The sequence below is a fragment of the Amyelois transitella genome, chromosome 16 (assembly GCF_032362555.1).
Source record: "Amyelois transitella isolate CPQ chromosome 16, ilAmyTran1.1, whole genome shotgun sequence".
Lineage (NCBI taxonomy): Eukaryota > Metazoa > Arthropoda > Insecta > Lepidoptera > Pyralidae > Amyelois > Amyelois transitella.
In genome coordinates this window covers 10,030,673-10,056,640 of record NC_083519.1, presented here as the reverse complement: position 1 = coordinate 10,056,640, position 25,968 = coordinate 10,030,673, and the positions used below count along the sequence as shown (strand labels likewise).

General features: G+C 35.3%; 2 protein-coding genes across 2 annotated transcripts in view; one reads left to right on the top strand and one right to left on the bottom strand.

The window, feature by feature from the left end:
• LOC106129064 (microtubule-associated protein futsch) overlaps positions 1 to 25,968 on the bottom strand; it is a 156,344-nt gene that overhangs the window by 56,117 nt on the left and 74,259 nt on the right. Inside the window, exons 2-3 of the mRNA XM_060948651.1 lie at positions 20,257 to 20,355; positions 3,964 to 4,136 (exon numbers count right to left, since the gene is read on the bottom strand). Coding sequence (XP_060804634.1) covers positions 3,964 to 4,136; positions 20,257 to 20,355 — 272 coding nt within the window. The remainder of the gene's footprint in view (positions 1 to 3,963; positions 4,137 to 20,256; positions 20,356 to 25,968) is intronic.
• On the top strand, positions 22,411 to 24,688 carry LOC106129087 (facilitated trehalose transporter Tret1). Its single transcript, XM_013327546.2, has 3 exons — positions 22,411 to 22,555; positions 22,915 to 23,044; positions 23,321 to 24,688. The coding sequence occupies exons 1-3, from the start codon at positions 22,526 to 22,528 to the stop codon at positions 24,616 to 24,618; spliced, it is 1,458 nt and encodes a 485-aa protein (XP_013183000.1). The 5' UTR covers positions 22,411 to 22,525; the 3' UTR covers positions 24,619 to 24,688.

Sequence of the window (25,968 nt, the reverse complement as noted above, 5' to 3'; positions counted from 1 at the left end):
ATAGACCATTTTTCGAGGAAAACTAAAGCCTAAAGGCTATATAACATCACGCTGCAACTGTAAGGAGCAAAGAAATAATGGAAAATGTGAAAAAAACGGGGAAAATTATTCATCCTAGAGGGCTTCAATGATGCCCATCACAACTATTACACGCGGACGAATTCGCGGGCCCAGCTAGTAAATAATTAAACAGTCAAACTTATTTTATGTCATAACTTATAAAGAAACAACAGTAAGACATATTATAAAACAGTAAAAAAAATTGTCTGTACATTGAGTATATTTTCAAAAAAATAATATAAGTATAACGATGAAGAAATAGTATGTAAACGAGCATGAATTTGAAAAAAAAGTCTGCCTGTTTATATGTTTGTTTGTTAAGTTCGGGACTTGTGGTACAAATGACAATCCGCAGTACATTTGTAGGATTTCTCGTCTATCTGCTGTGTCTAATAAACAACTTAAACATATTCATAATTCATTCATTCATTAAAACAGTTTTTTCATATTCATTCTTTCACAAAATTAGAAATAATACATCACGTCTATATCCCTTGCGGGGTAGATAAAGCCAATAGTCCCGAAAAGACTGAATGGCCACGTTCAGCTGCTCGGCTTAATGATGGAATTGAGATCCAAATAGTGACAGGTTGCTAGCCCATCGCCTAAAAAAAAGGATCGCAATTTTATAAGCCCATCCCTTAGTCGCCTTTTACGACATCCATGGAAAAGAGATGGAGTGGTCCTATTCTTTTTTGTATTGGTGCCGGGAACCACACGGCACGCTAGTATATATTTCAAAATAATCCATCCGCACTGCTTTCAATTAGTATGATTTATTTCAAGGCAGTCTCCGTTAGTGACATTTTGCGACCTTTTGCAACATCAGGGTGCGTGACCCGATACTAGGTCACAGGGATTTGTCGCCGCACCTCTGTGACCTATAAATGGAACTAGATTTTATTTTGTTTAGAACGGCTATTTCCATTTAAAATAAAAAAAATATTATCTTTTTTTATATACTTAAATTTTAGGTGGCCTTAGGTGGTGCATGCAAGCTCAAATAATACCTATTCACTCATCCCTTGAAAATCACCAAGTTGGAAGTATAAATAAATATATACTGGACAAATTACAAAGATTGAGTTAGCCTCGAAGTAAGTTCCGTCGTCAAAGTATATCGGGGAAGGGAGCGATGCGAGGAGGGAATTCCAAATCTGTATTAACATTTCTCTATTATCTATCATAACTGTTTTTTGCACTTTAATTATTCTTTTAAAAAATCTGTATTTAAAAAAAAATGGTCAAATCGCTTAGTGTAAAATTCGAGAACGATTCTACAATTTTTTTCAAATGTTTTTGTTATGACACAATAAATTATATTTTAGAAATAACGTCACAAATAAAAAAAGCAAGCAAAAAAGAAAATTTTTGACAGAACAAAGATTGGTATTTAAATAATACAGTATTAAAATTACGGCCGAGATAAAATAAAGGTATATTACGTGCAAGTTTAATAATTATTTCCTCGTATCTAATGATATCTTACAAGCGGAAAGATAGATATATAAGTTTTTTATAGTGGATAGATATGTGGTATTTGCATACTCCACCAATAAAGAGGTTTGATGTTCTTATTATCGTATTTGTCAATAAACACCGAAAAATAAAGCCGTAGAACGATAAAAAAGTAACGGTTAATCACGCCGGATAAGGCGGCCATTTTGTGAGCAAATATTGAAACGTCGAAATGGAATAAAAAGGTCGGGACGTGCTGACCAAAATACTTGTTATGTTTATTTTGTACATTATATTATCACGTTTCACACAAATTATTAAGAGAGTACGTACTATAAGTATAGAATTATTTACATTAATAATTAAATCCGTAAATTATATTCTGAATCATATAAATTGGAACGATTCTCATGCTCTGAGCGTGCTCAGTGCGACCTCATTGATTTGTATAAAATTATAAAAAAGCATAATGACAATAGAATTTGAAATATGTTGATTTTTGTGTGTAACTACATAAGCTGTATGTAGTTAAAAAAAATGGTTTGTAAGATTAATTATTAATGATTTTCGAGTTACAAAGATCCAATTTTATTAAGTGCTTCAACACCGCGTAACCTGTCACGCGCTACGAATTTAGAATAGGCTCGTTATATTTTTATCCTATTACATACATACATACATACATAAAATCACGCCTCTTTCCCGGAGGGGTAGGCAGAGACTACCTCTTTCCGCTTGCCACGATCTCTGCATAATTCCTTCGCTTCATCCACATTCATAACTCTCTTCATACAAGCTCGGCGGTTTCGGGTACTTTTGACCTGACCCTTTACCAGGACGTCCTTAATTTGATCTAGATACGTTCGTCAAGGTCTTTCCATACATACATACATAAAATCATGGCTCTTTCCCGGAGGGGTAGGTATTTCAATACCGTTGGTCATAAATAAATATATGAGTGAATATAGGTCTTATTTAGCTTTTGTCTACCACATTTGACTTCATATATCAATCAGGTAGATTGGGGTCAAGCGCAACATTGTCAATAAAAATAGGGATTATAGATTACAATTGATATAGAAAGTAACCATCATGTTCCACCCAGAATCACAATTGCATCTGATGCAACGGAAATTAATCCCTGGCGCCCTGCTAACCTATATACAGCACCGATATGCGATGAATATGCGACCTAATTAGCCCCCCCCACTTTCACCCTTTACTAGCTACGCCCGCGAATTCGTTCCCGAATAGTAATTATGTGTAAATCAATTTTGGGGTATGAAAGGTATTTGTGTTTCTTAGTGTTCATGAAAGGAAACCTGCACATTCAGGCAACTGGATGTGTAACCATGGATCCCTTAGTCGCCTTTAACAACATCAATAGGATAAAATTTAGCCTATCAGTCTTTTGGAGACTGCCGGCTCTGTTCACCCCTTAAGGGCTATAGACGTAATTATATGAATAAATGAATGTTATATCTTCTCGCGATTTTCTTAATTCACGATTTTCAGTAGGTGTTAGAGGTATTATTCGATTGTTAGTTTATTTAAGCAGAAAATACGCTATCAAATATTTATGGATGAACCGAAAATGGTTACCTGAGACGTATCAGAATTGGAATACAGATTCGAAAATGGATTTCCATTATATCATCGTGTTAATGGAATCGGAATTAAATTTATTTGTATTTTATTTTTGCTTCGGAAAGGTCTCGGGACAATTTTCTTTTTGCCTATGAAAGGTTTCAATTTAGAATTCTAAATGGAATACCTTTTTTTTTACAAAAAAAGTATTGGTGATAAAAAATTCTTGCGGGGTAGACAAAGCCTACAGTCTGTCACATTTTGAAGCTCAATTTTTATTCATTACTAGCAGTGCTCGCGACTCCGTCCGCGTGGAATAATTAGTTATTTTGGGCATCATTGAAGTCCTCAAATAAGAATAATTTTCCCCGTTTATTTCCACATTTTCCATTATTTCTTTGCTCCTTATAGTTGTAGCGTGATGTTATAAAGCCTAAAGCCTTCCTCGATAAATGATCTATTTGACGCAAAAAGAATTTTTCAATTCGAACCAGTAGTGCCTGAGTTTAGCGCGTTCAAACAAAAAAAACTCTTCAGCTTTATAATATTACATACATACATACAAATGGTCACGTCTATATCCCTTGCCGGGTAGACAGAGCCAACAGTCTGGAAAAGACTGAATGGCCACGTTCAGCTATTTGGCTTAATGATAGAATTGAGATTCGAATAGTGACAGGTTGCTAATCCTATCGCCTAAAAAAGAATCCCAAGTTTGTGAGCCTATCCCTTAGTCGCCTTATACGACATCCATGGGAAAGAAATGGAGTGGTTCTATTCTTTTTTGTATCGGTGCCGGGAACCACACGGCACAATAATCTATACTATAATAGGTATTAGTACCTATAGATTATTTACCTGCATTATCCAGGAGCCGTTGCCAGCGAAAGTATATCCGGCGTGTACCAAATGCCTGTGCCTGGTGAATGAGCTGAGGAGGTTCCTCATGCATTGCATCAGCGTGTTCATCTGAGGATGGATCAGGATCTCCGTCACCAGGTTCTCTGAAGCGTACTGGATGAGACGCTCGCCTGAAACAATGGATTTTGGTTAGAACATTAATAATCTGATCAGAATTTGTGTTTTAACAAACTTTGTATCATTTGCGAAGACCAATTAACGACGGCGTTGAAGAATTTTTGTTTATTATTCTTCATTATACAAAGACAAAATTTGGTTATTAAATAAAGTACCTACTACAATTAGCATTTTGTACATTTATAAAGTTAGCGGTTTTTCGAAAACACATGTTCATAATTTCAACCCTATTTTACGGGAAACCTATAAATAAAATGTTTGTAGCGTTATTAGTTTTTGCCATTCATAAACCTTTAAATAATTAACTTTCGGAGAAAATATCAAATAAACATACATACATAAAATCTTACGACCTTCTTGGACGTGTAGACAGAGACCACATGTTTCCACTAATCACGAACCCTGACTACATCTTCCACGTCATCCACATTCATGATTCTGTCACTCAATTTTACACCAATCATACTTTTTAAATCCCGTTCGAATCCCGGCCAGGGCATGATGAGAAAATAACTTTTTCTGATTGGCTTGGGCTTTGGATGTTTATCTATATAAGTATTTATTATAAAATATAGTATCGTTGAGTTAGTATCTCGTAACACAAGTCTCGTACTTACTTCGAGGCTACCCCAATGATTTTATTTTGTTCCGTATATATTTATTTATTAATAAATTTTTAAATCATTAACTATAATAAAACATTCCCTATCATAAGAAATTCCAACTGTTATAGCCACTAGATTTACCAATATATATAACCCACTCAAGATAAACCCAACTCGAAAATATGAGTAACGTAATTACACCAGGATCTGACAATATTGCGAATTATTGCCGTGTCCATATTTCAGCCGTTCTCCCTACAACCCGGGGAGCTATTCTTCCCGTTTTTTGCGGTCATAAATCTTCGTGAGCATTGTGAGATAATACCCAACCTTGACTGCGACCTTCGGTGGTCAAGAGCTGGTAATGTTTAATGGCTTCGAGAATTTAACTTATGTGAGACAAAGACTACGCGAGTGTTATATAGGTAAAAAATGTCTGTTTTTTTTTATACCTATTTGTAAAAAATGTCTATTTTTTTTTAATAGAATTGGCGTTGAAAACGCACGTCCATAAAACTATTTTTTTTACATACATACATACATATGGGCACGTCTTTATCCCTTGCGGGATAGACAGAGCCTACAGTTTTGAAGAGACAGTAAGGCCACGTTCAGCTGTATGGCTTTATGATGGAATTGAGATTCAAATAGTGACAGGTTGCTAGCCCATCGCTTACAAGGGGAATCCCAAGTTTTGTAGCCGTTCCCCTTAATCGCCTTTTACGACATCCATAGGAAAGTTATGGAGTCATCCTATTCTAGTGCTACGAAACAACTTTAAGTCTACTTTGTAACAAATTACGACGCTTTGCATTTCCGAGTTCAAAACAACGAAGCCTTTATAATCCTCGCGGAGTTTACGACATGTACTTGACATTAAAAACAGCGGAACAAAGGTATTAACATTGAAACGCTCTTTTTTATAGTCTAGAACTGACAAGCACACAAATAAATGACATGGTAGCTATACTCACATATGTCCGTAGCTCCGTCTCTGTGACTATTTATATTTTAATTCCCCTATGAACTAACAGGTGTTCCTCTAGAATTCATTGCATACTTAAGTAACTAGTAAAACTAAAACAAATAAGAATTATTCCCTTTTTCTATCGGTGCCGTGTGGTTCCCGGCACCAATAGAAAAAAGAATAGGACCATTCAATCTCTTTGCCATGAATGTCGTAAAAAGCGAGGCTATAAACTTGGGAATCTACTTTTAGGCGACGGGCTAACAACCTGTCACTATTTGAATCTCAACTCTGTTGAACGTTGCCAATCAGTCTTTTCAAGACTGTTGGCTCTGTCTACCCCGCACGGGATATAGACGTGATTATATGTCGTATGTATTTATAAATTACCTCTCATGTCTCTTACTTGCTACTATTTACTAAAACGCCACATGGGTACCTGACTTTTCGCCAGGACATCCCTGACTTGATAAAGATACGTTCGTTCAAAGCCATACGAGAAAGAAAATATAAATTTTGGTTCGTAACCAAAAAAAAAACACTTGTAAACTAGACAATTCAGACAGCGTTCCGACGGATCCGCCATTTCGCCATTCCGCCATTATCGAGCGAGCCCGGCCCACTTCGGGTGAATTCCGTCTAATCCAATCCCGAACGCGCAAAATACCGAACACACAGAAATGGTTCTTCGAGCAATTTGTTGTTTACATATATTAAGAGATGGATGGACGGCGTAAAGGATAGTATGAGGAGAAAGGGAGTGACCGGTGAGATGGCAATTGACAGAAATAATTGGAAAAAACTAACATACTGTGCCGACCCCACGTAGAAAGTGGGAAAAGGTAACGACGAAGAAGAAGATACATACATACATACATATGGTCACGTCTATATCCCTTGCAGAGCCAACAGTCTTGAAAAGACTGAATGGCCACGTTCAGCTATTTGGCTTAATGATAGAATTGAGATTCAAATAGTGACAGGTTGCTAGCCCATCGCCAAGTTTGTAAGCCTTTGTTATTTGTAGGTACTTTAAAAATTAGAAACCATTTTATTTGGCGAAAAGTTCGCTCTAGAGTATGTTAGAATGACGAGCTTGTACGAAGAGAGTTATGAATGTGGATGAAATAAAAAAAAGAAATTGTGCAGGCATGGCAAATGTAAAACTGCAGTCTCTGCCTACCCCCCTTGGCGTAATTTTATTCATACATACATACATACAATGTGTAACGGAAAGGGGGTTATCATATCGAGTACACCAAACGAGTCACCGGTAACAAACAGCCTGGTGCCAAGCGAAACCGTGAAAGCAAATTTTTAATTTTAAAATTTTATTTTATTCAGTCCATTTTATTTTATTTTATTTTATTTTATTAAAACTTGCACAACACTACGGCAGTAAACAGCTGTGAGGTCAATGCCACCTTAACGATCACCCATTGGCCCACTGGCCTAATGTCGACGCCTCCCGTCTGTACTCCTGGTACTTTAAAATAGTATTTTAGAGCCAGGGTTCCGGATATTTTTTTGTTTTTCTTAACTAAGTGTTCCTGCTTTTTTCTTTACTTTTTACTATTTAGCTGACGAGTCCCACCTGCGAAACTTGATTTTTTACTTTATCTCATTAAAATTACAACTTTACACTGAAGGCTGTTTGAATATCAGTGTTTCATATGACTCTTCAATCTCATGGCAAAAAAGAAAACTGACTAACAGTTTCTCATCAATTATTTTAGCAGATAAATTGTAGCAACTAAAATACCGGACTGGCGTTTTTACAGTAATAAAGTAAAAGTAAAACAACGAACTAAGCGTACTGAATAATATCAATGTAGTAGTTACCAGAGAACGTGTTTGTAACATTATGAAAAACCTAAAAGAAATAATTTTTAAAGAAATAAAATTAAAAAGAGAAATAATCGAACTATTATTGAATCAAAAAATCCGAGCAAACTATTGTTGTTGGTTTTAACTAAAATTTTCCAAATGAACCCTGAAATCGGCGTGACTTTTCTTTGCAAGGAGCAAAGAGCAAGGTCGATTAATAATGTATTAAAATGGGTTCCGGATATTTTAAGAATTTTTCTATTACGAACGAAATTCTTTTTCATATTTTAAGAAGCCGATAAACGAATATCGTCATAAATTAATAAATTTACTATTACTAATAATCTACTACTTAAATGAAAGAAATAAATGTTCGTGAAGGGAAACATGTTGGTTCTTGTCTCTGATCTTTGCGGAGGTCAGACGGCAGTCTCTCTGCGTCATCTGCATCAACAACACTGCTCTTTTTTGCATCATGGGTAAAAACATCTCCGAATTAAATAAAGGAATTTATCATTTAGCTACCAGGATTTCATGGATACGCAAGAGGTTTAATTTATCTACTTAAAAATAAATTAAAACGGGCCCCTAATTTACCAAAACGAGATGGCAAGACTAGATAGAGTACTTGTCTCTCTTTCTTAAATTCGACTAATCCAAGGTCATTATTAAAATTTGAGAGTGTGTGTGTGCGCAGTCAATGGGTTTAATTGATTCTAGTACACTACGCGCCGCCCACTGGCGCTCACCGCGAGACAGGTGATGTACACGTATCCTTTCTTCCGCTTTAGGGTAAGTAAGGGTAAAATGATGATCCCACCTGATTGTTTACGTTTGTGATTAGTAAACTTTTACTTTGTTTAATTTTATCGCCGCATTCATAAAAAAGTTGTCAACATTTAGTCAACCTAGGAAACACGTTTTGTACATGCCATTTTTTCCAATTGGTAAGAGTGGTAGTACCTAAGTATGGTAAAATTTTGAAATCAAATAATACTGTTTTTAACCCCTTTATTATGGTAACATTAATAAGATATTGAATCAAAGGGACAAAACATATTTTTACTAAAATAATTTTATTTCACCTTTGTTTGCAAAAATATTTTAGGTTAAACTGGCCGTGGTCGACTTTGCCCGTGTCTCCCCTGTACTAGGATAGCAGAGTCGGGAAGCGGAAATGTACAATTATTAATTTTAGCACCAGTGTTGCCCACTTAGTGGAATTTCCACTAAATCTGGTGGTTTTGACTTGCCTTTTAGCGGACAAATATGAGTTTTAGTGGCTAGTGGATTTATCTAGTGGAATTTAAGAATTATGTATTTTTTTAAATTATTGGAATAACGCCTATAAAATCCACTCGTATCGTTGTTGGAGTTCAATTTCTTGACTCATCAATCAATAATTTGCGAACCATCAATTTAGTAGTGAGTAAACGTCCAAAAGGACCGGCATCCAGGCCAGAAACTGTTAAAATTACAATACTTTATTATCGGGGATTCCCCGTGTAGGAGTCTTGGGAAATCCCCGAATTCTCTCAAATGTCAATCAATCACTTTTCGTTCGTGCTCGCTCAGTGCGTTGGTGTTCTTTGTTTTGTTCCGTGTTTCATAATTATCAATGACATGCCAAAACCACAGTATACCCAAAAATTTCGGGATTCTTGGCTTCAGGACCCAGATTTAAAAGATTGGCTTCAAGTAATTGAAAGATGGCTTTTCCCAAAAATCTCAAGTGCCACAACATTTCATTTCAAACTTTTTCTCTGAGAATTCGACAACAAATGGGCTTGGTTACTTTTTATTGTTAACCACTTACTATAATTTATGATCGAAACGAATTGTTTTAAACATTTATTTTAAACATCATTTATTTTTATTTAATTGTAACTAAACTTATAACAATTTGTTTATTCTGATTAATTTGAATATCTAATATTTGCCGCTTAATCCGCTAACAGCGACATCAGGTGCTAATTTCAACACAACAGAAATAAAGTTAGTGGAAAATTTAGTGCTTTTTTTGATGGTGCGATTTTTTTTAGTGCATTTCTTGTGATTAGAGGTCGATTCTAGTGGGGAGCTTGATACGTCGTTGGCAACACTGTTTAGCACTATCAATCAAATCAATCAGTCGTTCGCTATCTGTTTACGTGACGACATTTTTTGTGCTTGTGTTTCGACTTTTTCGTATCAGTGTTCTCTTTCGTGATGTCTTTGAGTAATTCAGAATATTACGAAATGATACTCTGTGTCGGTGCAGCAGACGGCAGTCTGAGGGCCGCCCGAGAATTATACCGTCGGCGATTCGTCGATGGCCGACCACCTGCTGAAGCTAGGCGTCTGCCTTCAGTACGTTGCTTCGCCCGTATGGTCAACCGTCTCCACTCAACTGGATCTTTCACGCACCAGTGCTGGCTGGTCGCGCTACCTCACAAGATCCAGAGTTCGAAGAAGCCGTGTTGCAACATTTCGAGGATAACCCGAGGAGCAGTACGCGTCGTGCTGCCCTGAAGCTGGGGGCTTCTAATCACATGCAGGTCTGGCGAGTGTTGCACGCAGACCATCAACACCCCTATCATTTTAGGCGCACGCAGGAATTAACTCCAGCTGATTTTGGACCTCGCGTGACTTTTTGCGACTGGTATCGACGTCAGGTCAAGACCTCATCGGAGTTTGCCTCAAAAGTGTTGCGTCAGATTGCCCTTCGAGCGAAGAAATGGTTGCCCGCATCAAAACCGCATTTGATACTGTAAAGCCAGAAATGCTTCGCAATGTCCGGGGTTCCATTTACCGGAGAGCTGACCTGTGCATCCAGGAAGGAGGTCGACATTTTGAACCCTTTCTTTGAAAGGTAGGTTTTCAATCCTTCTTTCACTTAATTACCAATTTATTTCGTAGTGTAGGTTATTATTTATTAGCTTGCATAAAGAGTTATGAATGTGGATGAAACGAAGTAAGTACCTATGGAGAGATCGTGGCAAGTGGAAAGATGTAGTCTCTGCCTACCCCTCCGGGAAAAAGGCGTGGTTTTATGTATGTATGTATGTAGATAATTATTATTTCTTTTGCATTTCGTGCGATATTTTTCAAATCGATTAAATGTCTTAAACGGCGTACCTCTGGCAAAGCAAAATGATTCTTATTTATTAAGCTAACGAGTCTTATTTGTTTGTTTTAGAATCTTCATCAAACGATCGCCGCTTTGTGCCGCGATCTCTTTGACGGCGCCGAGCCGCCGACAAAGCGGTTACCTACGACTTAGGTCGCCGACGGTACCAGGAGAAAATGACGACTGAGGAGTTAGTGTTTTAGTGTACATTGATAGTGTCTTAGTGTGTGTGATGTTTTGAATTGGGGATGTTGACCCAATAGTGATTTGCCACGTTTGTTTACATTCAAATAATTTAATTTTATTGCGAATTTTTTTTGACATGCATTTATGAACATGGTGATAAGGACCAGTAGTAGAAGTAAGAAGAATCTATTACAGGTATAGTATCCACCCACTTCATATGATAACCCCCTTTCCGTTACACCTTGTATAATCACGTCTTTATCTCTTACGGGATAGACAGAGCCAGCATTCTCACAAAAACTAAAAGGCCAGTCGTACGGCTAAGGTGGAATTGAGATTCAAATAGTGACATTGCTATCCCATCGCTTAAAAGAAGAATCCCAAGTTTATTATTAGCCTGTCTCTTTGTCGCCTTTTACGACATCCACGGGAAAGAGATGGAGTGGTTCTATTCTAAAGTTCCGGGAACCACACGGCTCAATTTTATGTATGTGTTTGTATTGCTGAACTACATATATGTAACGCATAAAGCAAAATACTCGTATTGTTGTGTATCTTATTGCATTTCATATAATTACGTCTATATCCCTTGCGGGGTAGACAGGGCCAACAGTCTTGAAAACACTGATAGGCCACGTTCAGCTGTTCGGCTTACTCATAGTTTGCCTTACGTATTAATAGTTAGCATCGATCTGTTTGTTCAATACTTTGTGTCCAACTCCCAGATAGCTTTTATACGTTATACAGATCAATTGTGGCTCTTTTATGCTCGGCTTCCAGCAATTTTCTTGGTTATTTTCGTGTTTTCACATTATCACAGTACGGGTTCAGATTAAAATTGCTTTATTTCAACCCCCTACAAAAAAAAAAAGGTGTAAGCATAAGTTTCAACGTTGACATTTCACGCGAGGAAAAAGAAAACTTGAATAAATAAATGGATAACTCTTTGTTGCACATAAAAAAAGAGTCGTGCCGTGTGGTTCCCGGCACCAATACAGAAAGAATAGGACATCCTAATCTGTGTCCCATGGGTACCGTAAAAGGCGACTAAGGGATAGGTATTTCGTAAACCAGAATATGCATATAAAAACAATATGAACCGTTTAAAAATTAATAACGCGAGGCCACGAACATTGTTTTAAAAAGCTCAATGATTAATGACTTTTATACAAAGCTTCAACCGTTTTCATAGGGGATTTTTGTATGAGTTTTAAAACAATTTTAAGCAACATACTGTTTTGTATGTTCAAAAATATTAATCATTTCTAAAATCATTATCATATACTAGCTGTGCCCGCGACTTCGTACGCGTGGAATATTTATTTTGGGCATCACTGATGCCCTCAAGGCGGAATAATTTTCCCCGTTTTGTTTTTCATATTTTCCATTATTTTTTCGCTCCTAATAGTTGCAGCGTGATGATAAATAGCCTAAAGCCTTCGTCGTTAAAATGTTCTATTCAACACAAAAAGAAATTTTCAATTCGAACCAGTAGTTCTTGAGATTAGCGCGTTCAAACAAACTCTTCAGCTTTATAATATTAGTATAGATATATTTAGTATAGTCACTTGCAAATAAACGTGACCTATCATGACTATTTGTTTTAATTTGTATGAACAGGGGTGTTAGGTTTATCAGAAGAAGACCTAATCTAACCTATATCTAGGAAAGGCTACATTTCCGATATAGATTTTCTTGGAAATTGGTTCCTAGTTAAAAAGTTTAATTTAAAAAATCTAATAACAATAACTGAACCGAACGTGGCCTCAGTCTTCTTAAGACTGTCAGCTCTGTCCACCCCGTAAGGAATAAAGACGTGATTACGTGTATGTATATAAAATCTAATAAAATTTCTTGACAAAACAAAAGAAAAAAAAGCACAATATATATATATACATATCACTACATAGTATAAAACAAAGTGGCTATTTTAGTCTCTTTGTCTGTATGCTTAAATCTTTAAAATTACGCAACGGATTTTGATGCGGTTTTTTGTAACAGGTAGAGTGTGATTCAAGAGGAAGGTTTTTATGTATATTTTTTTCCTAATTTTGCACCCGTGCGAAGCCGGGGCGGGTCGCTAGTATACATATATATATATTGTGCTTTTTTCAGCAAATTTTCACAAACAGCCTTACAGTTGAACGTTTCGTTTCACACGGCAGAAAAATGGATTTTTTTTGTACAAAAAATGTATTGGAAAGCGTGCAGGTGGCATTTTTTTGTTCACTGTTGGATATTCGTTGGTGCCGTGTGGTTCCCGGCACCAATAAAAAAAAGAATAGGACCACTCCATCTCTTTCCAATGGATGTCGTAAAAGGCGACTAAGGGATAGGCTTACTTGGGATTCTTTTTTAGGCGATGGGCTAGCAACCTTTCACTATTGAATCTCAATTCTATCATTGAGCCCAACAGATGAACGTGGCCTACCAGATTGAGATTAAAATAGTGACAGGTTGTTAGCCTATCGCCTAGAAGAATCCCTAGTACATAAGCATTAAGAACGATAAGAATCTGATATTTTTAAAGGTACCTTAACTAAGAAAATATGAGATAGTGATTTTCTATTGAAATAATTCACAATGTTCTACAACATTGAACGAGAAGATTAATCTCAAACTGTTTTGTATGAAGTTAGCTCCCAAGAAATTCGATTCACAAAGTCGAAAGTGAGGCAGGGGTGCTTAAATCCACTCACTGGGGCACAAAGGAACAAAATGTTGGGTAACAATGTATTTATTAAGCGCTGTGCGATACAATAACAGCCGAGGAGGCTCCGGGGCGAATCGACGAGGGTGCAAAGTTAGGTCTTTGTGTGTGTGTTTGTGTACTGAGGTTTAGAAAAATACATACATACATATAATATATATATTATACACACATACATATAATCTTATATATAAAATTCTCGTGTCACAATGTTTGTCTCCGTACTCTTCCGAAACGGCTTTACCGATTTTAACCAAACTTTGCATGCATATTCAGTAGGTCTGAGAATCGGCTAACATCTATTTTTCATACCCCTAAGTGTTAAGGGTTGTCCACACTTAACATTTTTTAAATTATATGGAATTATATTATATGGCAAAACAACGTTTGCCGGGACAGATAGTATGATATAGTTATCGTTCATCTGTTTGTCTCAATGATAGAATTGAGATTCAAATAGTGACAGGTTGCTAGCCCATCACCTAAAAGAAGATTACTAAGTTTATTAGCCTATCCTTAAGTCGCCTTACATCTTAGTAGTTTTAGAAAAGCGCTGAGTTATAACATTTTTGTCTTCATTTGATTTTTTTTTCTTTGCTAATGTAAGATACATGTATCACTTATCAGTGAATGCAATCAATAATATAAAAAGTTATCTACTTTTCTTAAATGATTTTGTTGCCTTTACACAACTTTTGTGTACTGTAGTTAATCTTGCCTTGTGAACTTTTAAAAATGTTTTTATGGTTAGTATGAGTCTTTCTGTATATACTCAATATTAAATCTTTAGATGTAATAGGTGAACCCTGACCTCCTTTCCAGTGAAGTGAACCGGGAGGATCTTAAATCCATTGTTTCACAATTTAACCATTCTTGCAAATATAAATAAATAAATAATAAACCTACAACAGCCTCAACAAATCAAATTAATCCCATATGGACCCAGGATTACGGTTTGTCAAGCTAAATAATTGGATGCGCAGTATCACGGAATCATTTAGGCCCAAAAATTCAATCACATGTTATCCTTTTTAATATGTTGTTAAATATTAATTATTATTACTACCAGGACGTGATGAGAAACGAACTTTTTCTGATTGACCTGGGTCTTGGATGTTTATCTAAGTATTTATGATAAAATATAGTACCGTTGAGTTAGTATCTCGTACCACTAGTCTCGAACTTACTTCGAGGCTAACTCAATCTGTGTAATTTGTCCCGTATATATTTATTTTATTACTAGACTAGACTTTGAGCGCCTTTTTCGTTGTGTTCAAAATTTGCTAAACAAGAGGGTACTACGTGATATAAAGCTTTGTCGTTTGTGTTAGAAATGCCAGTTTCTAGTTTCTCATACACAGCCTTTTCTCAATTTTGTATGAAAAGAAAACGTCTAAAAGAACTCATTTAAACGAAAACAAACTATTGCCCACCTTCTTCAAATTAATATAATTAACCTCCTTTTGTTGAAATCAATACGGTACGGCATAATGATCATTACTGACATCGATTGACCCCAAAAATAAGAAAATCGTCAAATGTGTGAAAAAAGTAACGTTTGCTCTTATTTTAATAAAATAATTTCTTTACCAAACCGTTTGAAATCAATACTGTGTAATTCCCTATACGCCCACACGTCGCGACCCTGGCTTCGATTGGCCCCAAATCACGGTGTTAAGTTCCCTGGATAAAAGGATTGAACGGAATTGACGTGGGACCATCTGTATATTTCATCGTACCCAAGTTTTGTTGAAATTAAACGACCGAACGAGGTCATATTACCATATTTAGGGATTACTTACATAGGTACATAGATATTTCTCCTATCTCGAGTCTGCTGGAAGAGATTTATTTTGTAATAAGCAGATATTATGTAATTTTTGTTTCTAGTGTTTATCATTCTCGATGTTTTCTGTGTACATAAATTTATAAATAAAAAAAAACCAACAGCATTGTAAATTATTGCCAGTAATCGCTTCAAATTATCGATCTTTTTTGTATATATCGGGTTCTTGTCGCCTACCGGAAATACGTGAACGGGCATATTAAACGAGGGTAAAATTCATAGAAAACTTTAGTAGACACATTGTTGAAAGCATTGTTGTTGTGTGGCAATTTTCTACATACTTATAGCCGAACAAAACTTATGATCTTAAATGACTTGTTTTTGCCGTTTAAATCAATACAAATAAGGTAAAATAATTTATTATTATAGTTATCTTTTTTGGACAAATTACACAGATTGAGTTAGCCTCGAAGTAAGTAAGAGACTTTGTGTTACGAGATACTAACTCAACGATACTATATTTTATAATAAATACTTATATAGATAAGTATCCAAGAAATCCATCTATCAATCAAATCCAAGATAGGCCCTGGCCGGACCTGACCTCCGGTGTCACAGACAAGCGAGTTAGAACAAATGTTTTTGCCTTTTGAATAAATACAAATATGGTTCGGTCATGTGGAGAGGATGAATGAAAACAGGTTGACTAAGCAGATATACATGGAGGGTGTGGAGGGAAAGGTCGGAGTGGGAAGACCTAGACGGGTCAGGTCTCTAAAGGGTCAGGTCAAAAGTACCCGAAACCGCCGAGCTTGCATGAAGAGAGTTATGAATGTAGATGAAGCGAAGGAAATATGCAGAGATCGTGGCAAGTGGAAAGAGGTAGTCTCTGCCTACCCCTCCGGGAAAGAGGCGTGATTTTATGTATGTATGTATGTATGGTAAGATAATTTATTATATATATATATATGTTTAATCTGAAATCTCGGGATCATAAGGACAATGTAAGGCTTATAATCGTTTCACGGTTTCTACGCATTATCGAGGGCCATTATCAGGCTCTGTGCTCTCGTTCCGTTGGTTACCGTTTATCGCCATTTACAGCCATTAAACAATGTTCACATTGGGGTAGAAGGGGAATGTCTTTTGATTTCGTGCTAAGTGGTTTTTTAAAAAATTAAAACAATTCATTCATTCATTCATATAGTCACATCTATATCCCTTGCGGGGTAGACAGAGCCAACAACCTTGAAGAGACTGGTAGACCACGTTCGGCTGTTTGGCTTTATGATAGAATTGAAATTCTAATAGTGACAGGTTGCAAGCCCATCGCCTCAAATAAGAATCCCGCTTATAAGCCTATCCCTTAGTCGTCTCTTACGACATCAATGGGAAATGAGATGGAGTGGTCCTTTTCTTTTTTTAATTGGTGCCGGGAACCACACGGCAAATAATATAATAATGTTTAGGAAATAAATTGTACAAAAATATATACTACTTAATAAAAAATGTTTGTATATATTTTGTGCGATTGATTTTGTCTACCCCGCCAGGGATATAGATGTGACTGTATGTAAAATTAAACTGAAAATGTTAAAGTTAAACTGTTTAATCCTATTTTCGTCGCTTACAGTAGAAAGAAGCATAATATCCAATTTAAGATTTCATAAGATCCATAAAACAGAAGATGATATAAAATTGCTCATTTTAAATTCGAAATATCGAAGCTTGGAAGTCTAAGTTGTCTTATATTTAAATGCAAATGCTTTCGAAAGCTCTTAAAAGCCTTCGAAAGTTCTCCAACTGAGATGAGAAACTGATAGTAGGCGGAAAAGTTCGGCGTTTAGTTATTTTCATTGTACAATTTTACATAGAACACGGTAAATATTGTGAGGTGCCGTGTGGTTTCCGACTCCAATATAACAAAGAATAGGACCTTTCCATCTCTTTCCCATGGCTGTCGTAAAAGGCGACTAAGGAAAAGTATTATAACATGACACAAAAAAACACATGGGATTCTTCTTAGATGCGATGGGCTAGTAATCTGTCACAATTTGATAATCTAATTCCAAACTTTGTTAGTATGTATGTCTGTTATTCACTCTGTTTAGATTTGGGTGATTTGGGTTATACGGCAAATTAATTTAAAGAAACATTTAGTTAACTTTTTTTTCTGTGAAAAGTGTCACAGAAGTAAAAGTCTAGTTAACAAACCCTAGGTGACAAAAAAGCAAATTACAGTTTCAAACTCTATTCTCAAATTCTGTACAGCGCAACTTTTAATATTCCAGTATTCATACATTTCCCGAGCTATGTACAGTACAATGTAGGTACAGTTTTGTTCATGCCAGGCCCCATGAGAGGCGTGTAGGTGGAAAAGTTTCGAATAAAATGCTATTACCGGGGCAGCGAGGTCGGAAGAGAAGAATTACATTGTACGAGTGGAATGTGCGAGCTTTTCCGGTGCTGGCAAATTACGGAAGACTAGTTAAATACCGTGACGTGTGGTTCCCGGCACCAATACAAAAAAGAATGGGACCACTCCATCTCTTTCCCATGGATGTCGTAAAAGGCGATTAAGGGATAGGCTTATAAACTTAGGATTCTTTTTAGGCGATGGGTTAGCAACCTGTCACTATTTGAATCTGAATTCTATCATTAAGCTAAGTAGGTGAACGTGGCCATTCAGGCTTTTCAAGACTGTTGGCTCTGTCTACCCCGCATGGGATTTAGACGTGACCATATGTATGTAAGTAGTTGGTTACCTGATACAATTACTATATAAAATTCCCCTTTGGTCCCTCTTGTGTGCCAATTGAACTGAAAACTTCACTATTAAATAATAAATAAAACAAAAAAATTTGATTATATTTTAGTTTTATTTAATATTTAAGTTTCCACTAATGCGTGGGTGCAATCCGTTATTTAAATTGGTGTTTGGCCATATAACGTTCACACACTTCAATTACTTGCAACGGAATGTAATGTAACTATTCATCTATTTTCCACTCAATGAAGCAATAGATCTAGATTTCTACTCACAAAGGTTATCAGACTAAGCCAAGGAGGAAGTTAAAGCAATATTATAATATGCAAATGATCCCAAAAAGGCGCTGCGCCAGCTCGGAATACCTAATAAGGCAAAGTTGAATACACAATGCCACAAAGACAAAGTTTGTTATTAATAAGGCTTCGAAGTTCAATCCTCTCAATATTGGAGATGAAACATCAAAAAAAGAAAATAATGAAAATGGTGAAACAACTGCTAACTTCGCTCCTAATGAGCCATTGTACAACTGCAGAATATCAGCCAAAGTACTGAGAGAAATAACTGATTTTACACTTTCGCGTTGCGTTATGATATTTATAAACAATACTGGTATTATACGTATCATTCGAAATTTCCGAGATAAAATAAAGGTACATTGTTTTATTTATTTTATTTGTTAAAGCTTTAAGTTTGTTTCACTAGTGTAAAAGAATTTTCTTTAGCTTTCTGATTTGTGTGCTATTTGATGCATCTGCAAGCCAGGTTGCTAGTGTTTTTGCAAAGTGATGACGCAAAATGCGTTTAACACCTGTTTTACATATAAATAAGAAATAAATGTCCATAAGCGGACTTCGAGCCCTGAAATGTAGATGCACACAAGCAAACAAGTAAATATCTTCTTCTATCTTTCCACTTGTCATCTTGCATACTTCTTTCCCTTCATCTACATTTATGACTCTCTTCATGCAAGTTCTTCGGTTTTAACTCTTAATGTGACCTTTCCCTAGGATGTCCCTGGTTTGATCAAGGCACATTCATCTTGGCCTCTCCCTTCCAACATGCAAATTCCCACACTCCTTCTAGACAAAATTCAAGTAAGTGAAATTTCACCGAAGGTTCAGTGGTTTGACTGTAAAGAAGTATAATCAAACTTAATGAAAACGTAGGGATAATTATTTTTTTCATGGTCTTGTGAATAAACAAGACGATCGCTCTCATCTTTGCATATTCCCAGCTCCACCTATTTCCTTGTAAATGTTTAATTTTAGGGTTGTCGTAACTCTGCCATCATTAATGATAGGGTCCGGCCTATTTATCTTTCTAGCGGGTTGCCCTTAGCGCCCAATCCGTTATTCTGTCGACGGCTGACCGCTGGGCATAGGCTTTCACTTTATAAGTTAGAATATTTGGATGATCTATTTATATGTGGCTAATAACCTAGCGAAACGCTAGGTAATCTTATTATTTAGTTTTCTTGCTTCAGTTTTTTACCAAACAGTAATGTAAGCGTGAGTTTTTTTACGTTTTTAGAGTGGATGATTTGTAAACCAAGACAGAGGATTTTCAAAGGTCAAATGCGAACTTATCATTATTAACAATTTATCTTTACTTAGTACTTACTCCAGTAAATGATATAGGTACATGTGGATGACATATCTACGTTAGTTACACTTGTTAGACATTACCTTTAACTTACTGTCAATAGCTTTCATATATCGACGGCGTTTGCAAACACTTCAATGTTTGTGTGAAACAGATAGGGACCTACCATTGTAACGCCTAGTGAACATCTCATTGATTCTACACATCGTCTCGTATTTTCCTATCAAACATTTCTTTATAAAATAATATAAACATATCCTTATTTTTTATACCGCTCAATTTTTTTATACCCAATGGAGATTGAAACTACCTGAATCTGGGAATTGCAATTATTTACATTAAGTAAGTAAGTAAGTAAATGCTTTATTGTTCACTAAAGGAGTACATTCTTACGGTATGTTTATTCTGAATGAATCGGTGTTTTAAAAATATTGTCCAAAGAAAAAGGACACAACTATTCCAAAAGGTCTTTCATAAAAGACTTCATAAACGCGAGAAAACGAAATTAAGGATAAGAATGAGAGTATAGGATTTCCTAGTAAAGTACTCACCATATCTGGCTTCTTCCCCCTCGGGTGCCTGCGCCGTGAGGGTAGCCAGTTCCTTCTCCAAGTCCACCTGGTGCTCGCCAGAGTCCCATGACAGCAGCCCTGGAACAAATTAAAATTTATATTTTAGAGCAGATGACCAAAATAGTAACGTTTCATGATTCACAACGTTTCCATCCGATGATTGAAAATAAAAAATATAAATTAATCATTTTTGTCCTTTAATTGTCTCGATTGAATTCACACCTTTCTGAAGAGGACCTCTGGCCACAATTCAAATTATAATCTGTTTTACGTGATCAAATTCGATGAGGAGCAAGATTACTTATTATTCAAGCCGTGTGATTATCAAAGCTACATTTAGATCAAATATCATCACAAATAACAAGTACCTTCAGAAAAATAACATGAAAATTTTTCTCCCAAAAACTCCCAAGCTAAATAAACAAATTTAAATAATCTAGTGGGAATTATTACCTCATAAGTGTAGTTGGCAACAGTTTTATCACCTACTAACACATTCTATCCAGAGTATGTGTAATTATGTACATGGCCGCATTGTACCCTAGGGATTCACAGGAAGCAATAAGGGAAATTGTGGACTAGGACGTCTGGGTAAATATTTATGTAGGTTGTAGGGGCTTGGGGATAGATTGAAGTAATTTGGAATGTTTTTGGTCCATATATTTCACAAAAACTGTAGTTTCACTTGCGTGAAAAGACTGGACTACGGCTTATTGTAATGATTTTATGGCTTCTAAATTTAACAAAACGTTGGATGTCATTTACAAATTTAGTTTAGCACTGGTTTGAAAAAAAAAATAATAATAATAACTGTGGCAAGTACTCAAAGATTTTAAGTAAATAATATTCGGCATAATCGACTGTTCCTTTTGATCACATCAATTTGTCAAAAAATACCTCGACTGTGAAAAAATCCTACCTATTCGTTACTGACAGAAATACCGCATACTTAACTTTCCAACATAAAATTCAATCTGAAAAGGGTCTTTAAAGGCAAACAACAATGTGGTGCTACAATTTTCAAACCCTTCCCTTTTAACCTAAAAATGTATACCTTACAAGTGAAGACGATGAATAAAACAAAGCAACCAAACTTAGCAGCTGAGATTTCTAAGACCTCTAATGAAACAAAGGACAAGGTTATCTCTAGGGCCCAATACTGGACTCACAGAATTCAGAGAATTGTAACAAATACCGACTTAAAGTTGAAAATCTTATATTCGGCAGCAATAATGCCAGCAACAGTCATTTAATCTGGTGATGGAAACAATTGTGGCCAGGAACGGCTATTGTTTGCAGACAAGGTTTCTGCTGCTAATATCTCAAATAACACTGAAGATTATTGTTATACGGAACAAGGATGATAAATGAAGATTGAACGGAGTTTTAGCAACATTTTGGCTTTATAAAGTATCCCACCCTGAAACGTTAGAATTAAGTAAATAATCTCTTGTGGATGTAACACAAGACTAAAATTATACTAATAGGAGCGGTTAAGCACAGTATTTAAAAAAAGAGTTCGACATCCGGCTGTTTGACTGTTAGAAAATGCTTGAAGCATTTATTTTAATAAAGTCCACCTATTGTACCTTTGAGGCTCATAAAATTAAAAAAAAATCATTTATAAGCAAATCTTCGAATAGATTTAGCTTTTTTAGTACCTTTTAGTATAGTGTAACACAATTCTCGAACTTGATTCGGGGCTAGATTAATCTCTATTTTATTGTATTTATTATTTTATATTGATGGAAAAAGGAATATGTAATTTTCGTTACTTTTCTATAGAATTGGGAACACTGCATACATTTTTTTTATATGAATGGCTAAAAAAACTTGGGATTTTTCTTGTAGGCGATGGACGATTTTTGAATCTCAATTCCATCTTGGAGCCATACAACTGTACGTTGCATTTCAGTCTTTTCGTTACTGTCTCTGTCCACCCCGCAAGGGATATAGGCGAGATTATATGTATGCACATAAGGTCGCAAAAAACAAACAATGCGACAATAACAAAAGATGTTTGAAATGTCCTATAACAATGAAGAAACTTTTTGAATTCAAAATGATTTTTTGAATTTAAAACAAGTGATGAAACATTTGCAATTCCAGCACCATCCATATGTGACGTATGTTTACTCAGCCGCTCGGGAGTGGTAATTGAAATAATATCAGACACTGAAATGGTCTCTTTACGAGTGGTTCATTAATTATTTATAAACCTTATAATGTGAAATTATAAATTATCAAAATGATAAACCGATCGCCTTTCTTCAACCAGGTATTTATTAATTTGTGAAAAGCACTTTTAATTAAGTACATGTGAGATTTATTAGAATCAAGACACAGTCACAAAAATTATACTTTCAAGATTTTTAGTGAATGATCTTACTAAAAAGGATAAGTGTACCGACAGCCTGAGACGACCAGACTGTCATGTTAACTTGTTAACTCAGGATAAAGTTTTTTTAAAAGGACAAATTATACAGATAGAGTTAACCTCGAAGTAACTTCAATACTTGTGTTGCGAGATACTAACTAAACTATATCTATACATATAATAAAACAGTAAAAATATTTTAGGCCAAAGAAAGACAAAAATTGTTATGTAGTAACTCAATAATTGTTTATTTTTTACAGATTGTCATAGTATCGGGAATTTTGAGCATAATTTTAAGTTGCGGCTTGAGTCTTGGTTATATGTCATGTTTTCTTGATCAAAATGCTGGCAATCATCCGATTCACAATAAAAATCTACAGAAAAGCATCGGTAAGTTTGTAATTGTTTTTAATGTTTAAAATGAAATATCATTTTAAAAAAAAGTTATAATTTGTGCCACACCCCAGGATTATGAATGGAACTTATGTTGTATTAACCCACGCAATTAAATCGACAACCACCCTCTCTATATCTTCACAGACTTGGGAGTATTTCAAAAATCTATATTTTCTGAATATAATTTTAGCTCATTAAAAAGGAGCACGGGAAATTAAAACCTAAAGATAAAACAAACTGTTGCAATGATAAAAATTTATTCCATTTCAGAGATCGCGGGAGAGATAGTGTTTCTGCCCTCAATTGTCATTGTTCCCTTTGTCATGCAAAAAATGGGAAGAAAGAAAGCAATCTATGCGACCACAGTTCCTCTTCTACTCGGCTGGCTAATAAGCTTCGACAATAGAAATTTTGGTAGCATTATAACTGTTAATATTCTCCATAATACAGCATTAGGAGGAGCAGTCGCGACCAGTAGTGTTATTATATCAGAATACTGTGATCCACACTATAGGGGCATATTTTTAATGTTGGAAACAGCTATGATGTCACTAGGTATATTAATAAGTCATATTTCAGGAATGCTCACATGTTGGGAGTTTATATCATCTATAGGAGTTTCAACTTCAATAGTAGCTTTGATAGCAAATTATTTTTCTCCAGAAAGCCCTTATTGGCTAACCTCTCAGGGGCATATAGTAAGGGCAACTGAATGTTTTTACTTTTTGAGAGGAGCACATGGGGAGGCACTTAACGAGTTAGATGTTTTGCTTACATCGCAAAAAAGAAAATTGCAACTGAAAGCTTTGAAACCAATACAAAGATTGAATTTCCGAGAGAAGATAACAGATTATGTAAAATTTTTATTAAAAGCTGATTTTCTCAAGCCTCTTTCCATTATGATATTGCTGTTCAGCTTTGTGGGTTTTAGTGGTGAAAATTTCGTTTCGAATTACTCGCTGAGACACGTTTTTAATTTAACTAATGGGAAGTACATAGGGACCATTATTTTAGATGTTATGACCCTAATATGCTCTTTAACAGCTTGCATATTAATTCAAATTGTAAAAAGAAAGACATTGTTTTTGTTCACGGGATCATTTTCTATTATTTTCTTAGCTATGACATCGATTCTATTGATTTTACAATCTTTTAATATATTTTCTAAAGATTATCTTTGGTTGGTTTTAAGTTTTATTACAGGTTTTGTTATGTTCATGTCTTTAGGTACAAGTGCTTTACCATTTTCAATTTTAGGAGAAATCTTTCCAACTTCATACAAAGGAATTGGTAGTTCTTTGACATGCGCTTATCTCTGGGCATTTGGCAACAGTTTATTGAAATGGATTCCTAATCTGACAACATACATTGGATTACATGGTATATTGTTGATTACAATAGTGTCGATGTCTGCTATGTTATATGTTATAAGTAAAATTATGCCGGAAACAAGTAATAAAAATCTATTGGAAATCGAAGACTTACTGAAAATATCCAATAATGAGGTAGAAAATGATTTCGAAGATAGCAACACTTTTGATAACTTGAAACTTTTCATAGAGGTCTGAATAATAGTAAAGAACAAGATGACGTCTCATAATCATACTCGTAAATATACTTATTTAAATATAAACACCGTTTGTTTGGTTACAATCCCTTTAAATAGAATTTTAATAGAAATATTGAACTTTTAATAAAAATCTTACAGTTTAAATATCTAAATTAAACTGTAAGATTTTATGAATGTTAAAATAATATTTAAGAATCTTAAAATAATCTTAATTATCTAGAATTGTACCTGACGGTCTGGTAAACTAATTCTGAATATTTAAACTGTCAAAGTTATTTGAAAATTGATTATCTGGAGTCAACTACAGATTGAAATAGAATTATTGAAGTTCTGATTTTGAATTTCTTTGCTTTCAATTCATTTGAAAGATAAAACTTTCATTTAAAGACGACAACTGAAATACGTCACTGATTTAAAACTTCGGAGTGAGTTGAGAAAGTCAGAAATGTTTAGTAATACTAGTTTATATATTAGCTTTGCTTACATAAATCTCATTGTTTCTACTATTTACATTAGCACTATTCATTTTTGCATTATCTTAGGAAAGGGAGTCTTTCTTGTGATCCATTTTCGATTAGGTTCTCACAATTCTATTCCTTATCAGATATTGGATAGTTTCAGATTGGTTAAAGATCCAGGCCACGATAATTATTGTTTATCGACTTCCGAAGAAAAAGAATACTAAAACCATTTTTTTCAAATTACCTAGAAAAAAAATCTCACTCAGTCCTGATAAACATATTATTTACCCAAAGTTATTCGAGCGTACGTACATATATTTTATGTAATGTCCTTTGTAATGTACCGATCGACATTTCAAGATTAGATTTGAAAAGGGACAGACAGGACAAGCTATTTATAGGTACTGAAAGAAGATACCTTGTCGACAAGTTTTCGATCACATTATAAACTGGGCTTCTTTGAATAGTACAGCTGATATACAAACATACATACATCCCGCCTTATAGTAACCTACTTTTAGGTATTTATTACTAAAACTATTTCACTTTGTTCGCTTTTTTATAGTCACGTATATATCCCATGCGGGGTATACAGAGCCAACATTCTTGAAAAGACTGAAAGGCCACGTTCAGCTGTATGGCTTCATGATGGGATTGAGATTCATATATGATATATATATGTAGATGACAGGTTGCTACCCCGTCGCGTAAAAGAAGAATCTCAATCATTATAAACTTGAGATTCTTCTTTTAGAGGAGGAGAGATATCCCTCAGTCGGCTTTTACAACTTCCATGGTAAATAGATAGTGGTCCTATTCTTTTTTTGTATTGTTGCCGAGAACCACACGGCATTTACAAAACCCAGTTTGTAGTTATGCCTGATATT